Source organism: Chrysemys picta, chromosome 6, assembly GCF_011386835.1.
Source record: "Chrysemys picta bellii isolate R12L10 chromosome 6, ASM1138683v2, whole genome shotgun sequence".
Taxonomy (NCBI): Eukaryota; Metazoa; Chordata; order Testudines; family Emydidae; genus Chrysemys; species Chrysemys picta.
Genome location: NC_088796.1, coordinates 76,529,668 through 76,555,642, shown reverse-complemented (window position 1 = coordinate 76,555,642; position 25,975 = coordinate 76,529,668). Strand labels below are relative to the sequence as shown.

The 25,975-nt window shown below is 41.1% G+C and overlaps 1 protein-coding gene across 2 annotated transcripts in view; it reads right to left on the bottom strand.

Moving 5' to 3' along the window:
- Positions 1-5,940: 5,940 nt before the first annotated feature.
- SNX2 (sorting nexin 2) overlaps positions 5,941-25,975 on the bottom strand; it is a 58,008-nt gene continuing 37,973 nt past the window's right edge. For both annotated transcript variants that reach the window (XM_005305150.5, XM_065599277.1), the window contains exons 9-15: positions 24,838-24,951; positions 24,505-24,598; positions 13,061-13,266; positions 11,774-11,917; positions 7,598-7,678; positions 7,396-7,467; positions 5,941-6,425 (exon numbers count right to left, since the gene is read on the bottom strand). In XM_005305150.5, coding sequence (XP_005305207.1) covers positions 6,375-6,425; positions 7,396-7,467; positions 7,598-7,678; positions 11,774-11,917; positions 13,061-13,266; positions 24,505-24,598; positions 24,838-24,951 — 762 coding nt within the window. In that variant the 3' untranslated portion in view covers positions 5,941-6,374. The remainder of the gene's footprint in view (positions 6,426-7,395; positions 7,468-7,597; positions 7,679-11,773; positions 11,918-13,060; positions 13,267-24,504; positions 24,599-24,837; positions 24,952-25,975) is intronic.

The window sequence follows — 25,975 nt, the reverse complement described above, 5'->3', positions numbered from 1 at the left end:
TCCAGGGAAGGGGTAGGGACGGTTTTATGGCCTGCAGCATGCAGGGGGTCAGACCAGATGATCATAATGGTCCCTTCTGACCTTAAAGTCTATGAGTCTATGTCCAACTGATGTCAAAACATACCACGAAACTTTTAGTGCACACTAGCAGGGACCACATGGATGGATGACAATAATCCCTGCGGCCTACAAAACCATCACCAAAGTTCTTCTGTACTGAAGTATAATTTGGATATATGAAATTTTAGATGTTCTTTGCCTCATACGATTTTCAATATTCTATTTCTGGTCATGAGAGATTTATATGTAACCAGCAGGATGACTGTCCCAAGTCTATCCTGACAATTTGTCTTAAAGGCCTTTTTTTGTTTGTTTGTTTTTAAAATTGGCAGATATCCAAACAAGTGTTAAAGTGCTGTCTAGTCAGAGAGCAGTCAAAAAGCTGCTGTCTTTGGCTGTTTGCACGTATCCCATTTGCAACTCCTTTATGTGTTATTTCCAAGCATTACAAATAAACAAAATAAAATGGCTTTGACTTAACCAAAAATCTAAGTCTCAATTTATTCTACATTTTCCCTGGACAACATCACAGAATTGTGTGCCAAACTTTAAGGCTGGGAAACAAATTATAGCAAAATACCATAACAAGCAGCGGCTGGTTAATGGACATGTCAAATCTTCACATAAAGTTGTCTGAAAATTTGGAAGATTATTAAAAAGATCAAATAATGGTTTACAACCTTCACCCTTTGATGTCAGAGGACATTCTCCTCCTGACCTTTTGCAAGATTCCTTAGACTCCTAGTCATGTCTTGTAATTTAAACCAAATTAAAAAAAATTCTTTTGGGCGTTCTTGGCCCTGGGAAGTAAGAAACTTAGCCAAACTGGCTGTGCTAATGAAATCAACATTATGAACCTCATTCAAGCACAGTACTGACCTGGTGTTTTAGCTGATATATCTGCAAACAGTATTGTACTGGTTCACCCATATCTTTCAATGAGTCATGGCCACATGTAATTCAAAGGTATGCTTATTGGTCCAATCCTGATTTTTCATTAAGAAATTCTTTAACAACTAGCTGTTTCCTTGTACTTTGGGATGACAATACAAGTTTGAGTTCAGCAAACAAATGAGGCTCTAATTTGGACCCCGAAATATCCTTTGGTCTCCTGAATTACACCTGAAAGCACTAGGGCTAAGAGTAACTATTTCCTTTGTTAAAAATCAAAGTAGGGGCTTGCTTATGGACCATGGGTCATCTGATTTGGAGTTGGATTTTTTGCAGTTAAATTTGGATTAATTAAATCTTTAAAAAGGTTTAGGCAGGATGGTGGATGGCCAGCGAAAGCTATTCTATCACTGAAAATAAAAGGCTCTGCTCATTTGATAAATCAGTACCACAATGTTATAATTCAAATAATCCAGGTGATATAATATAATATACATAGGAGAACAATTTGGTTTTAGAAGACGGGATGGAAGAGATGGAAGAGTGAACTCTAAATTTGACATTTGCATTTTTGGGAGAGAATATTTTCAAGTTTAATCACAGAAACAAAACTCCAGTTGATGAGTCAAGTTGGTACTGCTGTCTCAATTCAGAGCTTGGTTAACTTCTTCCAAAGTCAAATTAGCTGAAATTGCAGAAGAGACAATGAAAACATCACCCTAACCTTATTGCTCTTACAGCATTTTAAATTTAATATAAAGATTTTTCTTATATGAGGGGCAGGCGACTTCCATTCTACCATGTGGGTGAGTCTACAGTGAATTCTCAGACCCATGCATTCATTACCTTCTACTTGTGCAAGAAATGACATGATTTTTCTGAAAAACTGCACAAGCATATCACTGTACCTGTTGGATGCTAATGGGGAGTATAGTACTAATTTCCACTCTTTTCTACAGATCTAAGTTTCCTTCCCTACAGCTGTTAGCATCAAGTCCTAAACCCACACTTGTTGTACAGTATCTTTTGCATTCCTGCACAAAAGAACAAAATGAGCATGTCAATAAAAAGGCAGCTAAGCAATTTAAGGGCTGGTCTACACTGCGGGGGGGGGGAGGGGGGGAAATCGATCCAAGATATGCAACTTCAGCTACACGAATAGCGTAGCTGAAGTCGAAGTATCTTGGATCGAATTACCTGGGGTCCACACAGCGCGGGATCGTCGGCCGCGGCTCCCCTGTCAACTCTGCTACCGCTGCTCGCTCTGGTGGAGTTCCGGAGTTGACAGTGAGTGCGTTCAGGGATCGATATATCGCGTCTTAACGAGACGCGATATATCGATCCCGGATAAATCGATTGCTACCCGCCGGTACAGTGGGTAGTGAAGACCATTTGAGTACTCTCCAAATATTGTGACCATTTGAGTACTCTCCAAATATTTTTTAGTGATATTTTTCTCAATGTATTTGCTTTCAGAAGGGACAAAAGAAAAGATTCTACGTTTATTTAGCCCCTTTCAGTTTTAGGTTGCATTTTTTTGATGGCTAGTTGATATCTCTTAGTTTTGACACTGAAAGGCAATGTTATATTGCTTAGCTCTTTAACCAGGTCTTATTTTAGCCAGATAGTTTTATCTTTCTTATGTATTTAAGTTTGAATAATTGCTATTTTGAGGTTCGCTTTAAACTCCCACCTCCTCTCCAGCATGTTCTTTTGCCCAATTTATACTACCTATTTTTATTTAATGTCTTCCAGTGGTTTGCACTGTGTACATTCTATGTTTGTGGTTATTTGCCCTCCAACTTCCTCCAGTCTTAAAATCTGTTACCACATCTTTGCATTGCGTTATATTTCCCGCTGTTTTTTATGTAATACTGAGTACTAAAGTTTTGATTTGTCTTTTTTCCCCACCCTAATAGCTGCTATTGAACTGTTATAATACATTTAATACATATACATATAATACATTTCAGCTCTCCCATAAATTTTTCTGACCAGAGGTGTAATCTTGGCTCTATTGAAGTCAATAGCCCAACTTCCACTGAATTCAGAGGGGCCAGGATTTCACCCCAAGTGTTTTGCTACATCATAATCCTTTTCCTGTGGCTTTAATACATAAACTTTGGCTATTTCCACCTAACATCTTGTGTATAACTGTATGTATCTTTTTTCTAAATATTGGATCTGTCAACAGCTCTTGGATTTTGGAGGTAGTTTTGCACTATTTTCTAGGGTACGATGAGGTTCTGTGTTGTCTCGTCTCCTGTTTTGTAATATAGCATGTTAAAATATTACTGAGTGTGGTTGAGTAGAGAGTGGAGGATAAGTAGATACTGACTTTAAACAGTAAACTTATGCATTGTAGTGGTTGCAGAAGTTTCCATTAGTAATTCCTCTTTACATACGCTATTTTACAAATAATTTACCTTTGGACTTCATGCTTTCTGTGCCACTTCTCCAGCTTCCACAAGATTTCAATTGAATCCACTTATTTGTGAAAGGACGTAGGAAGTTATTTTACAGTGCAATAAATAGTTTTTCCAGGGTATACTTAAAATATTGTGAGTAGTATGTGCTTTATAAAGTCTGAATACTTGAATGTAAAATACAAAGATTAAGGATATTTCAAAATGACACAGTACATACATTTCCTGTGTATTTCATAAAGAGGGATGCAGCTATTTGCAGTTAAATGCTTTTAAATGACCTCGGGTAAAAATTATAACAATCCCATAACTACTTTTCCTTCTTCCTGCCCCCCCCCCCAATAAAAGCCACAATGACTTAGAAGAATGTGCTGGAGTATGGACTTATTATCTGTTCCCACCTCTGCCCCAGGCTGCCCATAATTTGCATTAAATACTTTATAGCATCTTACAAACATCTTCCCCCTGAAATAGATCTCAGTTTTGCAGCTAAGGAAATAAGGCTCAAAGGCTGTGTAAATAGTTGCTCAAAATAATACAAGTTAGTGGAAGAAACTGGATTACAGCCCAGTTCATGCTTAAATCATTATATCACAGTGCCTCCTACCCAAATCACTTATAACATCTTTTTCTTGGTAAAATAGGGATACTCCCAGCTCAGAGAAATCTCTTGCTTAGCTTAGGACCAGAAGGGACCTTGAGAGGTCATCTAGTCCAGTCCCCTCCACTCATGGCAGGACTAAGTATTATCTAGACCATACTTGACATGTGTTTGTCTAACCTGCTCTTAAAAATCTCCAATGTTAGAGATTCTACAACCTCCCTAAGCAATTTATTCCAGTGCTTAACTACCCTGACAGTTAGGAAGTTTTTCGTCATGTCCAACCTAAACCTCCCTTGCTGCAATTTAAGCCCATTGCTTCTTGTCCTATCCTTTTTCTCCCTCCTCCTTGTAACAACCTTTTATATACTTGAAAATTTATGTCCCCTCTCAGTCTTCTCTTCTCCAGATTAAACAAACCCAATTTTTTCCAATCTTCCCTCATAGATCATGATTTCTAGACCTTTAACCATTTTGTTGTTCTTCGCTGGACTTTCTCCAATGTAAGTGGGTTTTCTAACCTTATATGAGATAGGATTTAAAGTTTAATATTTCTTCTTGACTTGGTTAGATTTAAAAAACTATAAAAAAAGCCAAACATAAGGCCACAAAAGGTACCTTTCTTTTTTTTAATAGCATAGTCTCATCATTTTTTGCCTATTTATTTCCTCCTCAACTCCCAATAATGCTGATGGCTTTGCTCAGATAAGGGTAGAGTGAAGTGATGGAATTTGCCCAACTAATGAAAATTCAACTACAGAGTTTCTCTGTGTTGTGTTTGATTCAGGAAATATCAGCTGAGAAGAAAAATCAGTTAAGTGTTTGTATTCATTTTGTTCAAGAATGCAAACTACAAAAATATTGCTTTTTGTTTATAAAAAAGAATAGACTACGTGAATTTGTGGGCCTGATAATAAGAATGCTATAGACTGTGTATTATAACCAGAGTTTAGTAAGTAGGAGGTAGTGAAATGCACAAGGTTTTCTAGTGATAGTTTGACATAACTATTTAGCATTAAAATATCTACTCTGGAAATGAAGAGCAAGCAGTTCTATATGCTATTACTTGTCAAATAATGTTTCCCTTGAACAGAATAAAAACCACCAACCTAAAATAGTTTGTGTGCCTTCTGTGTCAGTAGTTAACATCAAACATAAATAGGCAAAACACTAAAACTTGAGCATAGATATGCAGATGGCACAAATAAAATCTATCCTCCATGCAGATAATTCTCTAATTTTCTAATAAAAAAATCATAGCCTTGTTAAAAAACTAAGTAACATACTAAACTTATTACTGTCCACTCCCAATTAAACTACTTATGTGCTTTTTCCTGTTCCCTGCCCCATCCCCGTGATTATCAAAATATTAATGTGAACAAGAGATTTTCCCCTCGTAACCAGTCTCAGAAGCTACATGATAATCAGACTGAGATTTGATCTGGATTAACTTCATCAGGACAGTGTGGTTGTAGTACCTGAACAGGTAGGTGATCTTCTCTGATGAGGGAAGCATATATTGGCAAGATGAGACTCTTTCCTGAAAATAGAGTCTCATTTAAACCTGCCCCTATCACCATCAGACAGTCTCCATTCTACTGATCATATTAGTTTTAGAAGGAGTTCAGAATCCACTATCTTGGCAAATAGGTGTTTCAAAATTAAAAGAGAAAGGAATGGGATTTAAAAGGAATCAGAATAGAAAGTGTTTTTTCTAAGAATACTAATAAAATATTTTTCATAATCTTTTAACATTTAAGTTGAATTTTGCCATGGCAGCTAGTGTACAGAAACTTAACTCCTTGTGCCAACTTTTCATTTAAATAGTTAATTTAGAACTACAATTCCTGTCAGTGGTTTCTAAAATTCTATCTCCAGTTTACTAGAAATGCCACTTCCAAGTAATCTAGAAAATAATTAATGTTATAGAAAAATGAAGGTAAAAATAATGTATAACTAATGTTTCACAAGATACATCCCTTTATTTTTGTAATCACAAAATCATGATTTTGTACAGGAATGTGTAAGTGAACATTAATCAATGCAATTAAATTTGTTTAATAAAGATCAGGTAAACATACTACAGAACATATTGTATTGTAAAGAACAAAAATATTGTAACTTTCTGGCCTTGCAGTGCACATTTTAGTGCAAGTATTAAGACACAATAGTGTTCAATTCAGCAAAATATTGCAGAATATCATGCCACAGTCCACTTCAAAGAGGGTCAGGACATGCAGCTTGTTAATAAAATGCTGTAGTATATAAAAAAAGACATGGTAATTCATAAAATATATAGTGGTTTATTTGAATGATTTTAAAGTGATTTCACTGTGGAATTTAGCTTAACCGGGACAAACATCCAAAGTGTCTTCTGGTTTGGAATATTCTCCTTTCTAGGCAATGGCTTTGGCTTCAGGTAGGAATGCCTCCCAGTATTTTATCAGCTTGAGGAAAAGGAAGAAAAAAAAAAAAAAAAAGAAGTTCAGCATTTTCCAAAAGCACATTTTCTGCCAACGTGGCAATTGCAGGAAAGCACCTAGTAGTAATGTTTACATAAATCCATTCATTACTATGGAGTAATCTCTAAAAGTTGACACTTCAGTCATTTGTCTTCACACAATAAGCATGCATATATTTACAAAAGTAGCTCTCCTCTAGGCAGATTTCCCACTCCACTTCTAGCAAATGTGATGGGGTGAGATACTTCGAAAGAATTTGGATTGAGGTAAAATGGAGGATTAGGATACATTACATGTAATGAGAAAGAAGGTTTTCCATCTGAAATAGCATTTATACATTACCCACATGGGAATTGAACCTACCCGTAACGTAATTTTACTGTTTGACATTCAGCATTTGTATCTGTCAGGTGAATAAACTAAAATCCAAACACTCCATTTCTAAAACTAAAATAGACACCCCTTCCATAATAATTTATAAACACTTCACTCTATGGCTAAAAAAATTCCATGCTTCCAATTTTACTTCTGAGATTATGAAGTATACAAGTGTCTTGAGTGAGAGTACCTATATTATCTTATAGTGGCTGTTTCAAGAAAAAGCAAACTTTCTACAGCCCATCCACATGTGAATAAATTACTTCAGTTAATCAGTGATAGAAAAAACAAGACTAGGAGCATTTTTCTCCCCCTGTAAATATGCTGAAGCGAGGGAAGTTTAAAAAAAAAAAAAAAAGGTTACCAGTAGTAACATGGATGAAAGACAGCACCAATATTCATATAAGTGTAGTTCTGTCTCCTTCCCACCCCTCCAAATCCAACCTAGAATGCGGCCAGTTTTTAATTTTACAAAATTTTACTAATACCATTTATAATTGAAAAATTCTCATAGTCAGAGCTTCATTTTAGGTTAACAACAAAACCCCTGGAATGAGTTCCACAAAGTTTAGCTTACCTGCTGTTGTGTTTGCACTAATGATTCTAAGTACTTGATAATAACAGTTTTAAAGTCTTTCACTCGTTCCTTCTGTTAATAAACGAAATAGATTAATTCTGGTAGATTAACATAAATAACCAATTTTTTAGAATGTCATATTGCTATTATATCATTACAGCAAATGAGAATGTCACTGAATTTGTAAAACAGTTATACGTGCCTCAAATCTTCCCACTTCTTTGCGTATGGTTTTGGAGATCTGTTCAAAGTCTCTCTCCCCTTGCTGAACTTTTGTCTCCCACTGGCAAAGGAAAAATGTGCATAGATAAGACATTATGTTACTCATTCACATACCTAGAATAAATAGACAGTTCTATCTATAATCTACCAGCACTAATAAATTAAAGAGAGAAAGCATTTTATTTCAACAAAATGCTATTTGCTTGAAGTTGAAAAGTAAGAGTATTTAATTTAATTTTGACAAAGAAACATTTTAGGGAAACTCAAGGTAGTGGCAATGTCAATCCAACTATATTTTACACTGAGGAATGCCAAAAAAGTCTGTTATTTAACAATATCTCCTCCTTTAGAGCTGATTATAAAGACTTGAAATTTTTATTAGCAAGAGCCCATTATTCACAGCAAACTCTTCCTATATCAGTTAAAACATTCTTTATTGAAACCTTTGATGGCACTGTCTAAATTACCTAAAAAGTTACTTTTTAAAAACCTTAAGTTGTCATACTTAGTAGCATGCCATTAATATTTCACTGCCACATACAGCCTGGTTCAGGATCACTAGTTATCCCTAGCTTACGGAGAAAGCTCCATAAGAATGGCCATACCGGGTCAGACCAAAGGTCCATCCAGCCCAGTATCCTGTCTGCGGACAGTGGCCAATGCCAGGTGCCCCAGAGGGAGTGAACCTAACAGTTAATGATCAAGTGATCTCTCTCCTGCCATCCATCTCCACCCTCTGACAAACAGAGGCTAGGGACACCATTCCTTACCCATCCTGGCTAATAGCCATTAATGGACTTAACCCCCATGAATTTATTTAGTTCTCTTTTAACCCCTGTTGTAGTCCTAGCCTTCACAGCCTCCTCAGGCAAGGAGTTCCACAGGTTGACTGTGCGCTGTATGAAGAAGAACTTCCTTTTATTTGTTTTAAACCTGCTGCCCATTAATTTCATTTGGTGGCCCCTAGTTCTTATATTATGGGAACAAGTAAATAACTTTCCCTTATTCACTTTCTCCACATCACTCATGATTTTATATACCTCTATCATATCCGCCCTTACTCTCCTCTTTTCCAAGCTGAAAAGTCCTAGCCTCTTTAATCTCTCCTCATATGGAACCCGTTCCAAACCCCTAATCATTTTAGTTGCCCTTCTCTGAGCCTTTTCTAATGCCAGTATATCTTTTTTGAGATTTTGTTGCCCAGTCACTTAGTTTTGTGAGATCTTTTTGAAGTTCTTCACAGTCTGCTTTGGTCTTAACTATCTTGAGCAGTTTAGTGTCATCTGCAAAATTTGCCACCTCACTGTTTACCCCTTTCTCCAGATCATTTATGAATAAGTTGAATAGGATTGGTCCTAGGACTGACCCTTGGGGAACACCACTAGTTACCCCTCTCCATTCTGAAAATTTACTATTTATTCCTACGCTTTGTTCCTTGTCTTTTAACCAGTTATCAATCCATGAAAGGATCTTCTCTTTTATCCCATGACAACTTAATTTACATAAGAGCCATTGGTGAGGGACCTTGTCAAATGCTTTCTGGAAATCTAAGTAAACTATGTCCACTGGATTCCCTTGTCCACATGTTTGTTGACACCTTCAAAGAACTCAACGTACAGCATTGCCAGATATGGTACCTTGTCCATAACTGCTGTAGTCAGTTTTCAGAATCTGCTCTCTTGCCTGCACAAACTGAGCTACGATGTGCACAGCTGCTGTTGATTGTAAATTGAGAATATAGAAAAAAAGGCTTGCAATTCTCAGTGCTTGTAGCCTATTACACTTTCATACAAAGAGGCTTCAGGTTTTGAGAAACATTCAGAGGTTGAGATTGACAAATTTCATTTTAAGGTGTAACTGAAGCATGGGGATCCGCTGCCTGGTACAATCATTTTCCTATAAACCAACCAACAGGTCAAACATACCAAAAATTTAGTAAGTTCAATCTATATTAAGTTGCCAACAAGAAAATACTATTCCCTCTCTCCAGATAATTCTATAAAAAAAGGTGATATTCAGTACTAAGACCATAGCAAATGATGCACTGCAATATATTTTGCATCAAGGAACAATGCTTGAACAGTTTTATAACTGGAGATATACAGCAAAATAAAAAAAAGTTAACATTTAAGTACATTTATTCTAATTTCCCTTATCTTTACTGTTCAGATGCCCATTCTGACATGGAATAGGCAATAAGCCACAACAGAACGTGCTTCAGTAGGCTATTGATGTACACCTCAGGGGAGATTCTATGCTGTGTCTCTAAGTGCTGCACTACAGAATTCAAAGCTTAGAGTGCGGTGTTTGGCTTTGAGCCACCTTCGCACCATCCCTCTCCTGCGCTGCTCTGGAGAGACCCCCAGCATTAACTTAGGGCTTGCCTAGATGAAAAGTTAGTGCATACGAAGCTGTAGTGTAAATCTATAGTGCACTGGCATGCCCCACAGTAACTGGCTGTGTAAGGTCAATGCACTCTAGTGTGCGGTAGCATGGTCCACACAACCAGTTAAGTGTGTGGCATACTAGTGAGCTGTAGATTTACCCCAGCTTGCCACACACTAGCTTTTCAGACAGACAAGCCCCTAGGCATGCCTGGGGACCTGTCAGGTTATGGCAGCATCCCTGAGCTAACCTATGGGCTGCAGCACTGCCTAGTATCTCAACAGTACTGTATCCCAGTTCCAATACAGATCTTCCACTGCCAGCCCTGCGCTCAGCCTGCCCTCTATACTAAGGAGGGGGGGGGGGGGAAGGAAGGGGGAAGAGAAGGGGTCAATGGAGGTCAGTCTTACAGACATCTTCTACAGTTCCAGGGGAATCCTTCCCTGGTTGGAAATGGAGCTTTTAGGTTCCCTATATGCCACTCCAGCCCTTTTACCTGGTATAAAGGGGTGAGACACAAGTGAGGAGCTTGCCCCTCGTGGGCTTCAGCATCATGCCTGGGAAGTTAACAAGGAGTATTGATGCACACTCTGGAGTGGTTTTTAGCTATTTCAGTATGGCTCAATAATCTGAATAAAATTAAATCAATATTTGGAATTGTGGTTTCTGCAACAAGTCCTTCTCCTGTGAAGAAATACTTCCTAGTAGGAAAAAAGGAATCCTGCTTTGGGGTCAAGTAGGCCAGCCCTGTCCTTCATCTCCTTTGGTGTAAAATCAATAGAATATTTTAAAAATCTTTTTTGGTGTAATTGGCATAGAGAGTTTCTTCTTTTTGCTAATTAGTTACAATTCACTGTTTTAAGTTTGTGCATGGCAGTAACATCACCAAACTGTCCAGCAGCCATTGAGAACATGACTGTGGACAATTACTAATTCTCCTAAAAGTCAACAACACGCGAGAGCCAGTGGGTAGTATAATATTTTGTGGAGAAGGCCAAGTTCTATTTGTAAACTTCCTCAAGTCTAATAGGCAAAACACTGTGAAAGTGCAGAAAAGACAAAGCAGCTTGTGATTAGTGACCAATGAAGCAGCCAAACAAAACAACTGTGAAGATTTTAAGCTCTATTATGCAGTGATGTTTTCCCCCAATTGGATGACAAAGCTGGTACACACTCTTTTAGAGTATGTGTATTAATTCAAATTTAAAAAAAATTGTCCTACCTCTTCAATTTCCTTGGTGAAGCATGACAGAAAAAGTGTATAAATTATGACAAACTTCAACATGTTATATTTAAGTACTTTTACTGAAATTATACCATATATATATACACACATATACACACACGTATATATATAGGCGGAAACGTTGCACCAATAAGGAAAACATGGAAAGAGTTTTCAAATAGACTGTAGCGATACATTTTAGTTTTAGAAGCCAGAAGACAGTCATTTGACTGCATAGAAGTAAACTGATCAATCAGTAAAGAATGGTTTTTAAACTTTTCCATGTTTTTGTTCCCCCCCCCCATTCTGTAAGAGAATAAAAGCACCTTACAGATTTCATATTGGTGTAACAATTGTGCACATTTTATATTTAATTAATATCATTCCTTTTAACAATTTCAGTAAACATGGAAAATAGCAAATGTGTAAGTGATTTATAAATAAAAATCCATATAAAAGTAGTGCATTATGCTGATGAATGAATCAATGGAAAATTTAGGCCTTCAGAATATAAATAGGTAGTCAGGCGTTCAACTTAATGATTACCTCCTTTATCTCATCTTTAGCTTGTTGCAGTTTATCAGGTTTGTTGGCAAGTTGGAGCTTTGCTTCAGCCTCACGTTTTTTCTGTAAAGTGACCTGAGCATCTTGCCATTTCTGCCAACATTTCATTCGATGATCTAACACACCCTGTAAGTGTAATAATGCAACAGAATTTTTTTTTTTAAAGTATCACGTTAACTATGTCAACGTGCTGCAAAATTAAAGAACAGGAAATAATGACTGAGTAAGACCTACTCTGCATCAGATATCTTGCAAATGTCTCCCAATCCAACTATCTTAATTTTTCTAATACAGTTATTATGAAAAGTATCTGACTACAGCAGAATGAAGTCCTCCATATATCCACAGACTAAGGCGTACATGCAAGGGGCCATCTCCTGTGAACATACGGTTTAGTCTCCATACCCATTCAGTCCTTTCTCTCTCTCCAAAGTCTGTTGACAAGGCTGCCAATTAAGGAGGGCTAGTCTTTAACACTAATTTGTTAGAATCTGCATTTAGACCACTGATTTTGTTTTTATAGGCCACTCAGCTGTCCGGTACTATGTTTTGGTGGAAACAGATCAAAGTAGTAAGAATTAATACATAAGCTTAAAGTAATTTCTAAACCAAAACATAACTTCTGATAAAATGTTGAAAGATACATCCAGATAAATTAGTGTTGAATCACTCTCTTACATCCCCAACAAGTAATCAAAAGCTACTGGTACCAGGTAGCACAGTTTACACCCTCACTGAACACTCCTACAATGTTTTTTAAGTTCTAATAGAGCTAAATTTGATATTTTTTGTCTCTGGCATCTCACATTAAGGCCTCTAGGCACATAAAAAAATCTTTAAGACAAAAGTACAGACCCGTAACTCTTGTGTTCCACTACAAGTTAATATTTTATGTACCTGAATATAATAAGCACACCATGCTGAACAATACAGTGTCCTTATACAATAAACACACTTCCTAGGACTATCATTCACATATATAAATTCTCCATTTAAGTGTATACATTTGGGATGTTGGAAAACCCGAATTTGATTAATCCACATTACACAACAGTTTATATAGTGGGATGCCTCAATACTGGAAGATGGGGATTTCTCCCTAGCGATTTTCAATGCTAGCTTGAAGTCACAGCTCTCCTTGCAACAGTCCTGCATTTACTTTCCCTTCTATTGCCCATGCATTCTTAGCCTGTGAAGAAATTGCGACTTTCAACATAAATCCTGTCTTGCAGCAAGATAAACAGGTTGCATTTTTAAAACAGGGCTTACTTTTACTGCAGCAATAAGACGAATGTAGTCACCAAGCAGTTCTGAGAACACATAGAAGTCAGCAAAAGCTTGTTCTTGATGTAACTGGTCTATTTTCTCCTCAACTTCTGCAAGCTGAGACAAAGCTCTAGATAAAGCAGTGTGGTCCTCAGAGTTACCTAACATGGCAGCACTTTTAGCAAAGGCAGCTGTGTTGGCTGAAAGCTCTGAAAGACAAGAGTAAAATTCAGTGTGAAAGTTTTTCAGACGTTACTCCTGGGGGAAGTCTGAGTCACTGTGCATAATTCATGTCCCCCTGCAGATTCTTTTTTCCCCCCTCCAAGAATATAGATTCTGCTGGAGAGATGCTGCAGTTATACCTTTTGCACATGAAGGTCTGCTGTGGAGCCAGAAGAGAGGACAGCCAGCTGGTGGAGAGGGAGGCAAAGAGGCTGCATTCCTCACGGACCAGGTGAGGAAGCACGGGATGGATGGAGCAGGGCACATGGGGTTGGCTGGGTAGTCTCAGACTGTGGGTCAGAAAGGCTAATGTGTGTGTGTGTGGAGGGGCAGGGAGACAGACTGGGACATGGATTCAGGCAGGGCCAGATTAACCTTTTCTGAGCCCGGTGCCCAATATATTTGTGGGTCTCTTCTCAGTGTGGGCCTGGTGCGACAGCACCACTGGTGCCATAGTAAATGTGATATTGCCAGGATGGGGATGAAAACATTTATTCAAAAACATAATAAGATATTTGAAGCCACACTTGATTGAGACCTCCACTTGGCCCATAGATAAACTGGGCTAGCATCCATATGCCCAAAATACTCTTGAATTTGGTTTGTGTGGGAGGGGGTTATTTGTTAGTTTGTCTTTTTTGTTTAAGCACTCAGGGCCTGCTTGGGGCCTTGAACACAAGTGCTTAATTAGTACACTTATGAGCCATATTAAGCCCGAATGTAGCAGTCAGTGGAGTTGCACCTGCATCTCCACACCACCATCTTCTCCAACCAAAGTTATGTTTCGTAAATACATTTTTTGAAAGCTGCATTTTCTACTTTGATACAATAATGTTTACAAAACTTTTTAAAAAGCTAGTTTCTTTAGCCTATTTCTCCCTTTGCCTCACCACCCCTCATGACTTCAAGTGAAACAGTAAAATTACTGGGGAGGAAAATTGCTGGTGCCCATCTTTTGCAGGGAGAAAGGGACACAGAGATGCACACACATTACCACAAAAGCTACCACAATCCAGCCTCAAACACCTACCCAAACCTTCACATCTGGGCTCGTCTCCCATCCCTCCTACTGTCCTCACTCCACCCAACTAACCCCCACTTTCACACAAAGGCTCTCCTCAATCTCCCTGCTACTACCCCCAGACACTTTCACCCCAGGGCTATCATCTCCCTCCTTTCTGCTGCCACCCCGCAGCCAACCTCCCACCTTCAACCCAGACTCTCTCCTCCCTCTGCTCCCCCACACCCAACCCCCACCTTCAACGCTGACTCTCCTTGCCCTCTGCCCCATCAACCCCCACTTTCACACTCCGCTTCTTCTATCCCCCACTCACAGAGTCACCGCCAACTCCCCCATTGCACCTGGACTTGCCCCACAACTGTTCCTTTCCCCCAAAAACTGTGCTGCGCCCCTTCCCCAGAGTGCTGGGGGAACGCATTTCTGGGCATTCCCACTGGCAAGGGGTGTGGCAGCCAGCACTACCCAGCCCAGCTGTCACCGCCCCTCTGGCTTCTGGGGACCACAGACAACCACTCCCCATCCGCGCACCATGAAGCTGCAGGATCGAGTCAGTGCCCATGAGCCCACAGCCAGGCATCAGGGTTGCCAGGGGGCTGCACGCTGGGAATCACAGCATCGCAGCTACCCTCTGCTCTCTACCACCCCAGGATAATGGTGGAGACACAGGGGTAGGGGGATCAAGTCAGGAGCCCCCATCCTGTGCCCCACGGGGGGGAGAGAGGGTGCAGCAGGATCAGCACCAGGAACCTTCTTCCTGAACCAGACCATTTCCTTGCTGGCAGCGTGGCGCAGGGCATTCTGGGACTAGTAGTGCAACTGGCGACACAGGTTCCAGGGCCCCAGCGGAACACAGCGGCGTGCAAACTACAATTCTCAGTACATCCTGCAACTGCCAGTCCCTGGGCTGCTGAGTGTTTCAGCCATTGCTGGGAAATTGCTGATTCTTCTGTGGCCAGGGCTGGACCTGATGCCACCGGAGCCATTGTAAACCCAGTACTGGGCTCAGGAGCAAGTGGGGAGACAGCACTAAGCCACGGGCTGAATGGGAGGGGGGCTGCAGGGACACACGGGGATGGGAGCAGATGTGCCTGACTAAATGGGAGAAGGTAGGGGTTATCCCCAGGGTTTGCATGAGGGAGGCTCCGCAACTCCCTAACAATCCCCCCACAAAAATAAACCCTGTTCCATACTTCTCCTACCCATACCTAACAACCCTCCAGGTTCACTCCCAGGCTCCTTCCCTCTCTGTCAGCTCCTCCATTACCCCTTGATTCCCCTAAGCCTTTGCACTGCTTCCGAGGGGTGCAGGAAATACATTTCTGTATTGTAGTTTAAATGAGTTACTCAGAGTTCTGTATTAATATGCCTAGTAAAGAATCTATTTGTCAAAAGACATTTCCTGAATCTTTTTTTTTGTCTGTATTGTTACAGACATGTTTGCTGACAGGTATTTTGAAATACATTACCAAAATAATTGGAACTGGCATGATTATATTGTGTTATTTTGATAAATAAAATATGCAGAGTTTTAAAATATTGTGCGCAGAATTTTTAGGTGCAGAATTCCCCAAGGAGTAAGTAAGTAGTATTTTGGTTTCTTCCTAGAGTTTATAATGAGGCTACAAATTACCCATTAGAAAGAATAGATCATCAAAGACTGGTTCTTGAGACAAGACCACCCATGTTCCCCAGAGATAGGCCTGTGTTTAAAATAATTCAACTTTCTACCTAAATACAATTCTGAAAATATATCTACACTTTTAACTTACCCTTTTCAAAGCTTGTGAGAAAACAAAGCATACATAGCGAGAACAAAAACAAGGCACTGAGAAATAATCATATACAAGGGGTTAAGTACTGCCCTTTCTCTGCAGCAAAACTCATGTCAAGGAGTATGGTGTATCAGGATCAAGTATATAACTCTAAGGCCTGGTCTACACTAGGAGGTTATGTCGAATTTAGCAGTGTTAAATTGAATTAACCCTGCACCTGTCCACACAACGAAGTTATTTAGTTCAACATAGAGGTCTCTTAAATTCGATTTCTGTACTCCTCCCCAACGAGGGGAGTAGTGCTAAATTCGACATGGCCATGTCGAATTAGGGTGGGTGTGGATGGAAATCAACGCTAATAGCTCCGGGAGCTATCCCACAGTGCACCACTCTGTTGATGCTCTGGACAGCAGTCCGAGCTCGGATGCTCTGACCAGCCACACAGGAAAAGCCCCGGGAAAATTTGAATTCCTTTTCCTGTCTCGGCAGTTTGAATCTCATTTCCTGTTTGGACATTGTGGCGAGCTCAGCAGCACTGGCAATGATGCAGAGTTCTCCAGCAGAGGTGACCATGCAATCTCAGAATAGAAAGAGGGCCCCAGCACGGACTGATCGGGAAGTCTTGGATCTGATCACTGTGTGGGGCGATGAGTCCGTGCTTTCGGAGCTGCAATCGAAAAGACAGAAAGCAAAGATCTACGAGAAGATCTCAAAAGCCATGACAGAGAGAGGATACAGCCGGGATGCAACGCAGTGCTGCGCGAAAATCAAGGAGGTGAAACAAGCGTACCAGAAGACCAAAAGAGTCAAAACGGACGCTCCGGATCCCAGCCCCAGACATGCCGTTTCTACGAGGCACTGAATTCCGTTCTAGGTGCGGCTGCCACCACTAACCGTGGACTCTGAGGATGGGATATTGTCGACGGCCACTTCCTCGGAGATGTTAGCAGACAGGGAAGATGAGGAAGGTGAGGAGGAGGACGAGGCAGTCGACAGCGCTTACAACGCTGATTTCCCAGACAGCCAGGATCTCTTCATCACCCTCACAGAGATCCCCTACCAACCGTCCCCAGGCGTTAACCCAGACCCAGAATCAGGGGAAGGATCAGTCGGTAAGTGTTTTAAACATGTAAACATTTATTTTGAACAGAACAGGAATATTAACAATGGGTTTTTCATGATTTGTTTGCCCTAGGCACTCTACTTTTTAGTCCTTGCCAGTGCAGCTACTGGAAAAGAAGGTCTATATGTCTGGGGATAGAGCTGAAATCCTCATGGGACATCTCCATGAAGCTCTCCTGGAGGTAATTGGAAAGCCTTTGCATGAGGTTCCTGGGGAGAGCGGCCTTATTGTGTCCTCCATGGTAGGAAACTTTTCCTTGCCAGGCTATCATCAAGTACTCTGGGATCATTGCCTTGCACAGCATGGCGGCATACGGCCCTGGTTTTTGCTGGCTTTCAGGCAGCATGCGTTCTTTCTCGGTCTCAGAAATTCTCAGCAGAGTGATGTCGCTCATGGTGACCTGCTTAGAATTAGGGGAATGTTACTACTGAGACTGCTTGCCTGTTCCTTTACAGAACTGTCACCGGCGGTTTACCGCCACGCGGTGGAGGCGGGAGAGGGGCAGCATACAGGGATCTTTCCCGGGGACAGCCATGAGGGGGTGGGACGGGGCAGAGTTCATGCTTGCCGGATTGCCGGCAGCAGAACTGCCCAACGATAGGAGCATTGCTTTGAACGTGAAAGGAGGGCACTGCTCTAATTTAAGTTTTAAGCAGCCAAAAGTTTACAGCTTACCATGTCAGCCTTCTACCCGAATTCCGCTGCCCTGCCCCGCTTGTCTGATCTCCACTGCAAGACCCCAGGCACTGAATGCGAAGGCCGAAAATTCGACCTTGTCCTGAGTGCGCATGTGATAGGTGCTGTGCATGGGCTTGTTCACAGAGAAAGACTAGGTTTCATTGTTCACAAAAAATTATCTTTGTGAGGAATTCACTCCCTTTTTCCCAACCCACAGCTGCGAATGTCTCCCGACCTACTCTGGCATCCCCCTCGCAGAGGCTGGCGCAGATTAGGCGGAGAAAGAAAAGGACATGGGACGACATGTTCTCAGAACTTATGGGCTGCTCCCGAGCCGATGCGGCCCAGCAGACCCAGTGGAGGGATAACATGTCGCAATACCAGAGAGCACACAGCGAACGAGAGGAGAGGTGGCGGCAGGAAGACCAGCAGGCGACTCAAACGCTGCTTGGACTAATGAGGGAGCAAACGGACACGCTCCGGCGCCTTGTGGATGTTCTGCAGGACCGGAGGCAGGAGGACAGAGCCCCGCTGCAGTCTCTCTCTAACCGCCCTCCCCCGCCACCAACTCCCATACCCCCCTCACCCAAAGTCCCAAGAAGGAGGGGCGGCAGGGGCCGTGAAAACTGTCACTCCACCCCTGCAGACTGCTCAAGTACCAGAAGGCTCTCATTCCCAAAAATTTGATAAGTCCTTTCCTTTCCGCCTCACCCAAGCCCCCGGCCCAGTTTCATCCCCTAACTGTGTAGTTGCTAATAAAAGATACGTTTCTGTTAATTACTGTTTCCATCATGTTCTTTTAGGGGAGAGTGTGTTTGAAAGGGGAAGGGGGCTGGTAATTGGAGAGGACAGTCACCTTTACCAGGATACAGACACGGGGGCAGGTTCAGCAGAAGGTCACACACACATTGCAGTCACTAGGCACCCTGGTCAGTCTGGGAGGTGGTTTTCATGTTCTTGGGGGGGGGGGGGGGGGGGGGGGGGAGGGGAGGGTGGGAGGCATGTGACTTTGTGGCGGGGGAGGGCGGATAGAGATCTTATGCTGCGGTCCTTATCCTGGATCACAGAGCCACGCAGCAGGGGATCTGTAACCGTCCTCCCCCGCCACAAAGTCACATAGCCCCCCCACACAGAGTCCCAAAAAGGAGGGGTGGCAGGCTCCGTTGAAACAACCAGTCCACCACTGCGGATCTCTCTAGGAGCAGGAGCCTGTCATTCCTCCAGTTTAGAAGCGTTCTTTCCATCACTATGCCCACTCCCCACCACAGTCTGCGTCCCAGTTTCAACACTTTACCACAAAATCCGTAATAAAGAAAACGGTGTTCATTATCAAAGTTCCATTTATTTTATTTTTAAATGTGTGTTTGGGGGGGTGGGGGACGGGATGAATGGGGTATGTAGCTGGAGAGGATAGTCAACACTAAGTGGGTAAAGAAACGGGGGCAGGTTCAGCTTCTCTTTAAACAAACTTAATAGTCACAGGTTACCCTGCTCACTGAGGAACCTAGCTTTCAAAACCTCCTGGATGCACAGCGCATCCCGCTGGGCTCTTCTAATCGCACGGCTGTCTGGCTGGGCGTAATCAGCAACCAGGCTATTCACCTCAACCTCCTACCCCGCCATAAAGGTCTCCCCCTTGCTCTCACAGAGATTGTGGAGCACACAGCAAGCTGCAATAACAATGGGGATATTGGTTTCGTTGAGATCAGAGCGAGTCAGTAAGCTTCTCCATCTCCCCTTGAGACGTCCAAAAGCACACTCCACCACCATTTTGCACTTGCTCAGACGGTAGTTGAAGAGTTCTTTTTCAGTGTCCAGGGCGCCTGTATAGGGCTTCATGAGCCAGGGCATTAGCGGGTAGGCTGGGTCCCCGAGGATCACTATAGGCATCTCCACATCCCCAAGAGTTATTTTCTGGTCCGGTAAGTACATACCTTCCTGCAGCTGTCTAAACAGACCAGAGTTCCTGAAAACACGAGCGTCATGAACCTTGCCCGGCCATCCTACGTTGATGTTTGTAAAACGTCCCCTATGGTCCACCAGTGCTTGCAGCACCATTGAAAAGTAGCCCTTACGGTTAATGTACTGGCTGGCCTGGTGGTCCAGTCCCAGGATAGGAATGTGAGTTCCATTGATAGCCCTACCGCAGTTTGGGAATCCCATCGCGGCGAAGCCATCTATGATGACCTGGATGTTTCGAAGGGTCACTACCTTTGACAACAGTAGTTCAACAATTGCGTTAGCTACTTGCATCACAGCAACCCCCACGGTAGATTTGCTGATGCCAAGAGATTCGCGACTGACCGGGAGCTGTCTGGCGTTGCAAGCTTCCAGAGGGCTATGGCCACTCGCTTCTGGACAGTCAGGGCTGCTCGCATCCGGGTGTCCTTGCGCTTCAGGGCAGGGGACAGTAACTCACAAAGTTCCAGGAAAGTTCCCTTCCGCATATGAAAGTTTCACAGCCACTGTGATTCATCCCAGACCTGCAGCACTATGCGGTCCCACCAGTCCGTGCTTGTTTCCCGGGCCCAGAATCGCCATTCCACAGCATCAACATGACCCATTGCCACCGTGATGTTCACGGCACGGGGTCCCGTGCTTTGTGAGAGGTCTGTGCCACTCTCAGACTTCATGTCCTCACCGCGCTGCCGTAACCTCCTCGCCCGATTTCTCAGCATCTGCCTTTGGAAAAGGTGGATGATAAGGTGCGAGGTGTTGACAATGGCCATAACTGCAGCGATGGTCGCAGCGAGCTCCATGCTCGCAGTGCAGTGGCGTCCGCACTGTCACTCACCAGAAAAGTGTGTGAACTGATTGCCCGCCAGTGCTTTCAGGGAGGGAGGGCGAGAGTGACGGTTGGATGACGACAGTTACCCAAAACCACCCTCGACATTTTTTTCCCCAGCAGGCATTGGGGGCTTGACCCAGAATTCCAATGGGCAGCGGGGACTGCGGGAACTGTGGGATAGCTGCCCACAGTGCACCGCTTCCATTGTCGACGCTTGCCCCGTTAGTGTGGACTCACAAAGTCGAATTACTGTCCTTAGTGTGGATACACACATTCGACTTTGTAATATCGATTCCACATATTCGATTTAAGTACAATCGAACTACTCTCGTAGTGTAGACATACCCTAAGTGGAAGAAATCGTTAAGTACTGGGGCTGGAGAAAGTGAGGAAACTAAAAGGTTTCCATTTCTGTGCTTTGGCCTGAACTGTATACATTCAAATATTTCTCTTAAGCAAACAAATCAGGATGAAGATAAAACATTAATTTTTTTGAGAGGCAGTTATGGATCCTAGGACTCCAAATTTAGAATTCAAAACAAAATTCAAGATAACGGTAAAAACATTAGGCTCAAACGCTCAAGCATTGGCCTGCGAAGGCCAGCCTCTGTGTCTATCCTGTAATCCTGTTCTGTAAAATTCTACTCCTGAATTATGAGTAAAAAAAAATAAAAAAAAAATAAATCTTTGATTATCATCTGTGTCCTGATGTATTCTGTGGAATTGACCCTCTGCTGCAGAACTATGCTACAGAATCTCAGCTTTCATTGAAAAATAAGTTTCTAGCCTTCATGGTTTTGAGAAAAATATTGAAATAGTGAACTGAGTTTAAAAACCATATCCTGTTGTCGTTGGGTGTGTAGACAGCCCAAAACAATAGCTCTAAGAAGCATTATCTTTCATCCTCACTCAGGGTCCCACGGACTCTCTGATTCTGTGACCACAGAAGTCATTATCTGCTCAGGCCAGGTGAGCCACATTTTTCTCTCTATCTCCCTGACCCGGCTGCAGCTTTCTCTCACTCTCCAGCTTTTCCCACAAAGGGCAATTACCTGGCTTACAGTGCACTCATTGCACAGTTCTATGGAGCCAGGCAACAGAGTACTGAGGGGGTCAGAGCCAGAGTCCAGCTTATAGCCAGGGAGCAGATGGAGCCAAAAATCTAGATTGATAAAATAAGCTGCCTGGAGAACAGTGCATCACCTGAGGCCTTGGAAACTAGGGAAATGTGTAGCTGAGTGTGGCTATGCTCCCCACTCCCCTGGCACACACAGGGGAAAGGAAGTCAGGGCTGCCCAGAGGATTCAGGGGTCCTGGGGAAAAGCAATTTTGGGGGCCCCTTCCATAAAAAAAAAAGTTTCAATGCTATAGAATACTATATTCTCATGGGGGCCCCACTCCCCCCGGGCAGCCCTGAAGGAAGTTCTGAGCTAGGCTGACTGGACAACACTGCAAGAACAAAGACCCAGTGAATGGAGCCAGGCTGCCTGGAGAGTAAAGCAAAAACTTATGCTCAAAAATGCTCAACTGAAAATATGTCTTTACTAGTTTTATATCAATGAGAAAGTTCAGCTATGAAGCACAGATGCACATGTTTGGAAACAGGGTGGAAAGGAATGAAGTTATTTCATAAGACAATAAATTAACACTGACATTGAGTTTAAGGGTACTTGCTGCAGAATACACACTGCCATCTCCTCATCCTCCACCCCCAATTATAATCTTCTCATGGTAAAGGGCGGGCAAGTCAGTTTTCTGTTTTAAAAGGCTGCCATAATCATATGGGTGGCACCTTTGTAATTAGGTGCACCTATATCAATATATGAAAGATGACCTACTTGTAGTATAATATGAATCCAGTAAAAGTTTATTATATTACAACATTATCTTCAGAAATACTTATACACATTTTTATGTTTAATTTTACGCAAACCATTTTAAATAATAATGCTGTATTGAGTTAATTCGTACAAACAGGATTTGATAAACAATTGCCTATGTGCATGTTAGCTTATGTCACAGGTAATCCATTTGGAAACTTGACAAAACTTATAACTAAGGTAACAATGGATTGTTAAAAGCAGCACCACATAAATAGGGCCAATGATAACAAATGTTTGTAATTTTAAAACTCAAGTTTTCCTTCTTCTTTTCAGGTATTTAAATAAATACATGCATCTATGGCTTTTTCAAAAAATAACTTTGGTAGTTATTTGAAATTCTAGCAGCCACTGATCACACTCCCTATATAGTACCAAAGAAAGTTTCCATTTTCATGTGTTCATAGCATCCTGAAATATTTATCTTTAGGGCTGAAGTTTTAACACCATCTCTGCCTGAAGATCAACATTTTTTTTTTTTTTTGTAATTTTTAAACATGAACAAAATTTCCTCATTTGAGATTTAGGAAAGCAATTTAAGATAAAATTCCACACTTCCAATTGTGGAAAAAATATTAATATAGGGTTACAGCAAAATGACTACTTTGAAATTTGGCACAAGGACTAGCGTGCATTTGGTAAAAAAGTTCTGAAACTTAAGTCCACCAATTTTTCAGTCACTTAGCATGCTCTGTAGACACTCTGTTAATGTTTGCCTTGAGTTTAATAAAGTCCTTTCCCATTTGACACCACTGTCTATTCTTAGCAGGCCTAACCAGCAGGTTAGGCAGGCACAGTGCCAGCATTACGGTATGCACGAGGAAGAATACACATCATTAAAGGATTATCCAGTGTGTTAATCAGGGACAAAGATTCTGTATTTTGTGTTTTCACATCTATCTGGAGTTTTGCTGCATTCTCAAATGTTACAATGTGCCGTAAACTAAGATTTTACGGTCTTAAAAAGGTTATGTTTTTATCTTTCTGTTAGGGAGACGTACTGATAATCTAAAACTGATACTCTATAGCACTATTAAGCCCAGTACACAAAAAACCTGTCTGGCTAAAGAGCTGCAATGGTTTAAGCTAGCCCTTCTCTATCCCATTCACTTTGATAAGACCAAAAAAAAAAAAAAAAAATCCAGCTACTGACAATTTTTACTTTTAAAAAGACAAATTAAATGCCACGATGACTTATTCTCAGTTCAGTTGGCTTAATGCAAGGGTTAGTTTCAACAGCAGCATTTATTTGACCATGTTGCACGTATATTTACGTAATAATTTTTGTTCTCGTTTTGTTTAAATGTGTAAAATCATAATCTTGCTTTTTACACTGTAAACTATACATTTTAAGACATACAGGATGCACAACAAAGCATTTCTTGACCTATCTTACTTACACAGTCATTTTGCATCAACTGTTAAAACTTCAACCTTGTTCTAAAACAAATATGTCCTTTGTAATTGCTTTACCTGTACCTGTAAGGATGACTGTTAAGAACAGAATTGGTAATCACCTGTAGAACAAACTTGTGTATCACCCATGTTTTGTAACATCAGCGCACAGTTCACTCTTGCAAAGCTTGTACTAATCAAACAAGTCTTCTTGAGAAAAGAATCCACTGCTATAATCAATATAGCAACCTTTAAAAATTCCCTTTTTAATGGGTATAATAAGAATTGTATACATTTGGGATAATAAAATGTAAGTTGAGGGATACAAAAGAAGTTCCAAAATGTTTGATAAGTTTAAATAAAATAATAAAGGTAATTTTAAGTTGGAAAGTTAGTGCATGTTTTGTATTAAACCACAGTATACTTTGAGTCTCTGGCTAACTTATCTTGTATTAGTTGCAAGTCTATAGTAAAAATCAATTTAACACAGATATGAAATAGTTTGTTTTAATAAAATATTTTAACTCCTGGGCACTAAAATTAACACCCACATTAAAACAAAACCTACCTTTTCTGTGGCAGACCAAGGCTTCTACACTGGCATGAAGTTTCCTAAGTTGCTGATCCAGATTCTCAAATTGTTGCTGTTTTTCCTCAAACCACTGGCAAAAGATAAAAAAAAAAAAACAAGCAGTACAAATTACGTTACCAACAACAAACTACATTCCTTGTTTTAAAGAAACAAATTAACCATGTACAACCATGGTGGTCAACTGATGCAGCTGAGAACCCAAGCCAATAAGTAAATTAATATCCCATTTTCTACTCCTTCAGCCTTAAAATGCAATTGTTGAGCCTCATTAATTTGTCTCATTATTCAAGTCGAAAAATCAGCTCTTACTGCATCCGATTCATTCATCTTGATTGTCATTTTGTTGACAGCGTCGGCAGCCTTGTTCACCATCCTCAATATTCCTGCTCCACTCAGAGCCTGGGTGTTAACTGCTCTCGGCAGCTGGAATTGAATGACAAATAAGGGCAAACAAACCGGTTAAAAGGCTGGAGGTTTAACTGGGCACAAGAGGGACTGAAAAGAATGTAGTGTTTTCTTCACTCTCGTATATTTCAATATAGTAGAACCTAATTTCTCAAATTTACTACTTTTACATTCTCAGAGGAAAACTTAAAAATATAGACTTTCCATTTGCTTTTCTTCTGTACCTTTACATTTAGATGGAACAAACACCCTATTTGTCAAAAGCTGTTACGAAATAGCCAAAGGCCTTAACTGGCCACCTATATAGAGAGTACACTGCTACTAAAGAAACAGACAGAAAAGCTTAGATATAGTATAAAACGATAAATACTTTGAGATGCTATAATAATATTTCAGTACATTATGAAAATCTTTCAGATAGTATCTTGGTCGTGTACAAATGAGCACACTGTATTTGTGTACATTAATTTCTAAATGGAAGTTAAGTCTTGAAACCTACCTCTCACAGGAATGTCATGAGAATTAGTATTTAAGTTATTCAGTAATGATGCACATGTCAGTGATGTGATTCTTTTGGTATGGTTGGGGTAACATGACTAGGATAATGACGTGGGCTTATTAGACAAGTAAATATTACAGCAGATACATTATGTGCATCCATAAAACAGATTGTTGTCATATATACAGTTTTTTTAAGTGTATTAATGCTTGTGAAATGTGCTAGATTGATAGCACTGGTGACCAAAGTCCTCTATCCACAGAACAGATATAGTATGGCCAACAACAGTGCAAACTTCTCCATATTACCCCCACCAACAAACCTCAACCTTGACCTCAGGGGAATCCCATCTAAGGGTTACAGGTGAGAGGATAATTTTGTTTCCATGACAGTTTAATCCCTCAACTCTCTGCTGAAAGCAGCCAACAGCAGTGCCACGTGTATTTTAGTGACTTGGACATTTGTCCATTTGGAGCTGGGAAGAACAATTTATTTCCCATAAACTAGTGAGCAGTCAGGTAACTTCAGAGTCACTACTGACCT